Source organism: Poromitra crassiceps, assembly GCF_964638095.1.
Source record: "Poromitra crassiceps genome assembly, chromosome: 2".
In the NCBI taxonomy this organism is placed as follows: domain Eukaryota; kingdom Metazoa; phylum Chordata; class Actinopteri; order Beryciformes; family Melamphaidae; genus Poromitra; species Poromitra crassiceps.
Window position 1 is genome coordinate 79,729,068 of NC_139624.1, and position 5,000 is coordinate 79,734,067.

Sequence of the window (5,000 nt, forward strand, 5' to 3'; positions counted from 1 at the left end):
AAGGACAAATGCAATGCATTTTATCAATGTAAAATACATTGCAGAATGACCCAAAAACAAAAACAAGCACCCAGCATATCTCGGGAATAAAAATGCCCAAATTAAATGGTGACTGATCATCCAAATGTAGCGAGGGCCTTACCGGTGTTGTTGCGATAGGGGCCCGTGTCCGGCCCCTGGCCCTGGCTCAGGCTCCTCATGGGGCCCTTGTTGTGGTAGACGCGTTCCTCATAGATGGGATCTATGTGGTGCTCCGGGGAGCCCAGGGGCCGAAGGGGCTCCTGACTGTGCTGGCTGCTGTAGGAGCCACGAGAGCCTGACAGAGAGAAAGAGACAGACAGGGGAGGGGATGTAGGGACAGTTGAATGCGGAGGCAGAGGGGTGGGCCAATTATGTTGGGAACAGACAGGAGGGAAAAGGATGGAGTGAGGAGTGGAAAGAAGGTAACAGTTGGGGGGAGAGAAGAAGAGAAGAAAAGGAAGACAGTCAGTCAGCAAAAGTATCACTCTTCTGTTTTTAGACCCAGGCAAGGCTCAGCTCAGTCAGGCAGCTCATTAGGATTTGGGAAGCGAACACAGATACAACTATTTGATATGGAAATCACTACCAATTCAAGCTGTGTTTCACAATACGCAGCAAGTGTATTGTTTCGGACAGCTACATTTGTATTGGATGTTTGTTTTTTTCCTGATAGAGGGTGACAGAGAGCCAAGTGACAGACAACATACCATTTATATGGTGGACAGAGAAAGGGCTGTGTGAGGGTAAATACAGCCATAGAGACGCACAATAAGAGAAACAGAGAAAGAAAGGGAAGAAGAGGAACTGAAAGGAAAAATAATACAAGAGGGATGAGGGGTAAAAAGCGTAAGAGAGACAAGACGGACTAAAAGACGGATAAAGATATAGGAATATAGATAGATAGATAGATAGATAGATAGATAGATAGATAGAAGAGGAGAGAGAGGGTGAGCGAGAGAGAGAGAGAGAGAGAGAGCGTGAGAGAGAGAGAGAGAGAGACAGAGAGGGTGAGCGAGAGAGAGAGAGAGAGAGAGAGAGAGAGAGGGTGAGCGAGAGAGAGAGAGAGAGAGAGAGAGAGAGAGAGAGAGAGAGAGAGCTATACTGTGCCTCTGTATTTCATTGTTAATCTCCGAGGAACACATTGCTGGGCGTCAGCTATAAAATAATGAAATGCAGAGATCCCCCCCCCTCACTCCCCCTGCTCTGGCAGGATGCCCACAGACACGGGGCGAGGAAGACGTTGACAGCAGGCATTTGTTCATTACACAGCAGAACAAATGTAAGGCAGGGGGCGGGGCCTCCCCCTGAAAGAGAGACAGACAGAGAAAGAGAGAGGAGGGAAAGAGGAGCCGCACAGGATGTGAAGAGGGCTAAGGCGGCGGGGAAGAAGATAAAGCAACAAAGGACGCACGCACACGCGTACAGGCACAAATGAAGTGGGGAGCTAATGTCGTATCACATCACATTAGTCATTGGTCGATGGCAAGAGTATGGCGTGCCAAGCTCTGTCCAGTGTCTGAGGGTGAGCACAGTGTTCCAGTGGATGAGGGTGAGCACAGTGTTCCAGTGGATGAGGGTGAGCACAGTGTTCCAGTGGATGAGGGTGAGCACAGTGTTCCAGTGTCTGAGGGTGAGCACAGTGTTCCAGTGGATGAGGGTGAGCACAGTGTTCCAGTGTCTGAGGGTGAGCACAGTGTTCCAGTGTCTGAGGGTGAGCACAGTGTTCCAGTGTCTGAGGGTGAGCACAGTGTTCCAGTGGATGAGGGTGAGCACAGTGTTCCAGACTCTGACACAAGCCTCAGTGTGGATCCAACACCAACTTACACACCAGGTAAAGCCCTCGCCCCTTCGGATCATCAGAGACCACTGCAGGCGTTCCGCTAGCTTGGTTGGCTAACTCGCATACCTGAACCCTCAATGTCATGGGTTCAACAAACAGCTATAGGGCCTTTATTGTCTCTTTATTGTCTGCCTCACTACTGTAAACAATATATAAGCAATATTCAAGCAGGAACAAAGGGAGACTTTCTCTCTGTCTGTCTGCATAACAAAGCAGGACATTGTTGTTATCGCAAACCCCCTTTAACAAGGCAAAATCTAGAGGTGGAAAGGCACGAGCAGCCGGAGGCGTAAGTAGACTCCGCTGACGCTGAGCCTGCACTTCCTGTGTGAGGTGTGAGCACCTCCTGTGTGAGGTGTGAGTAGACTCTGCTGACACTGAGCCTGCCTGCACCTCCTGTGTGAGGTGTGAGTAGACTCTGCTGACACTGAGCCTGCACCTCCTGTGTGAGGTGTGAGTAGACTCCGCTGACACTGAGCCTGCCTGCACCTCCTGTGTGAGGTGTGAGTAGACTCCGCTGACACTGAGCCTGCACCTCCTGTGTGAGGTGTGAGTAGACTCTGCTGACACTGAGCCTGCCTGCACCTCCTGTGTGAGGTGTGAGTAGACTCCGCTGACACTGAGCCTGCACCTCCTGTGTGAGGTGTGAGTAGACTCTGCTGACACTGAGCCTGCCTGCACCTCCTGTGTGAGGTGTGAGTAGACTCCGCTGACACTGAGCCTGCACCTCCTGTGTGAGGTGTGAGTAGACTCTGCTGACACTGAGCCTGCCTGCACCTCCTGTGTGAGGTGTGAGTAGACTCTGCTGACACTGAGCCTGCCTGCACCTCCTGTGTGAGGTGTGAGTAGACTCTGCTGACACTGAGCCTGCACTTCCTGTGTGAGGTGTGAGTAGACTCCGCTGACACTGAGCCTGCCTGCACTTCCTGTGTGAGGTGTGAGTAGACTCCGCTGACACTGAGCCTGCCTGCACCTCCTGTGTGAGGTGTGAGTAGACTCCGCTGACACTGAGCCTGCACCTCCTGTGTGAGGTGTGAGTAGACTCTGCTGACACTGAGCCTGCCTGCACCTCCTGTGTGAGGTGTGAGTAGACTCCGCTGACACTGAGCCTGCACTTCCTGTGTGAGGTGTGAGTAGACTCTGCTGACACTGAGCCTGCCTGCACCTCCTGTGTGAGGTGTGAGTAGACTCTGCTGACACTGAGCCTGCACTTCCTGTGTGAGGTGTGAGTAGACTCTGCTGACACTGAGCCTGCCTGCACCTCCTGTGTGAGGTGTGAGTAGACTCCGCTGACACTGAGCCTGCACTTCCTGTGTGAGGTGTGAGTAGACTCTGCTGACACTGAGCCTGCCTGCACTTCCTGTGTGAGGTGTGAGTAGACTCTGCTGACACTGAGCCTGCACTTCCTGTGTGAGGTGTGAGTAGACTCTGCTGACACTGAGCCTGCCTGCACCTCCTGTGTGAGGTGTGAGTAGACTCTGCTGACACTGAGCCTGCACTTCCTGTGTGAGGTGTGAGTAGACTCTGCTGACACTGAGCCTGCCTGCACCTCCTGTGTGAGGTGTGAGTAGACTCCGCTGACACTGAGCCTGCACTTCCTGTGTGAGGTGTGAGTAGACTCTGCTGACACTGAGCCTGCACTTCCTGTGTGAGGTGTGAGTAGACTCCGCTGACACTGAGCCTGCCTGCACTTCCTGTGTGAGGTGTGAGTAGACTCCGCTGACACTGAGCCTGCCTGCACCTCCTGTGTGAGGTGTGAGTAGACTCTGCTGACACTGAGCCTGCCTGCACCTCCTGTGTGAGGTGTGAGTAGACTCTGCTGACACTGAGCCTGCCTGCACCTCCTGTGTGAGCCTGCCTGCACTTCCTGTGTGAGCCTGCCTGCACTTCCTGTGTGAGGTGTGAGTAGACTCCGCTGACACTGAGCCTGCCTGCACTTCCTGTGTGAGCCTGCCTGCACTTCCTGTGTGAGCCTGCCTGTACTTCCTGTGTGCTGGCTAACGATAAAGGATGGCTTTGCCTCATTATGCCCGTCTTGAACGCAACCGTAGCAAAGAGGCTACTGTGTGTCACGGCACCGTGTCCTCCTTTCAGCAGCCTGCTGGCCTGTTTACCTTGCCTTCCCTTTGAAAAAGGTAGGCTGCCCTCCATTCACACTCTAGCGGCCTGCAGTTAGCAGATAGACACACAGAACGAGAGACAGAGAGAGAGAGAGAGAGAGAGAGAGAGAGAGAGAGAGAGAGAGAGAGAGAGAGACGGAGCAAGAAAGAAAGGAAGAGATGGAGGGAGGGAGAGAGAGAGCTCTACTCCATGCCGTTAAAGCGCCCACTGATCTGATTTAGAGATATGAGCATGAAACACAAAGATACACTGTAGACAAAGTGTGAGAGAGAGATACACAAACAGAGAGAGAGAGAGAGAGAGAGAGAGAGAGAGAGATACACAAACAGAGAGAGAGAGAGAGATGGTCAGAATGTGCATGAACGAGTGTTAATTAGAGTTATGGACACACCGGTTCGCGGCATGACTCATCGTGGCTCCCTCTCTTCCTCACATCCCTTTCCTCTTTGAAGTCCTTTATTTATTTATGCATGTATTTTTTGACTCACAGAGGCCTGAGAGGCGCGCTCGTCAAAGCACTGGCCTCTTTCTTTCAAAGGGAGAGGAGGGAACTTTAAGTAAAAACGATAGCATGATGCAGAGGGGAAGAGAGATGATGTTCTGTTCAGTGGGAAAGAAAGAAAGAAAGGACAAGGGGGAAAACAAAATACAAAAACCACTGTTGCTTTGGTACCGTTTGTGTGCTCAAAAGGAAGCAAGCTAAACATCACCAACACCTAAAAGTAAAGATAACATCGGAATAAAAACACCCTCAACGGCCAATTACATGCTTTGCTTTTTCACAAGTGGCGATTGACCTAATTCCACTAGGAAGCCATTTGAGTGTTTGGTATCTGTTTACATTCCTTTCGTGAAATATCTAACTTGATGAAGAACCCTGAATGTCCAGTAGCAGGAAGATGCTGCATTGGCTCGTATTCATACACAATGGCCTGTATGACTCAAGCTCCTCATGCGGAAAGCACACGGAGTGTATTTATTTTTAAGGTGATTTCTGTCACACAGCTAAACTCCAGCT

At 51.3% G+C, this 5,000-nt stretch overlaps 1 protein-coding gene across 1 annotated transcript in view; it reads right to left on the reverse strand.

Annotated features, from left to right (window-relative positions):
• ctnnd2a (catenin (cadherin-associated protein), delta 2a) overlaps positions 1–5,000 on the reverse strand; it is a gene marked incomplete at both ends in the record, with an annotated part of 506,376 nt that overhangs the window by 270,446 nt on the left and 230,930 nt on the right. Inside the window, one exon of the mRNA XM_083657360.1 lies at positions 143–316. Within this exon, the coding sequence (XP_083513486.1) occupies positions 143–316 (174 nt within the window). The remainder of the gene's footprint in view (positions 1–142; positions 317–5,000) is intronic.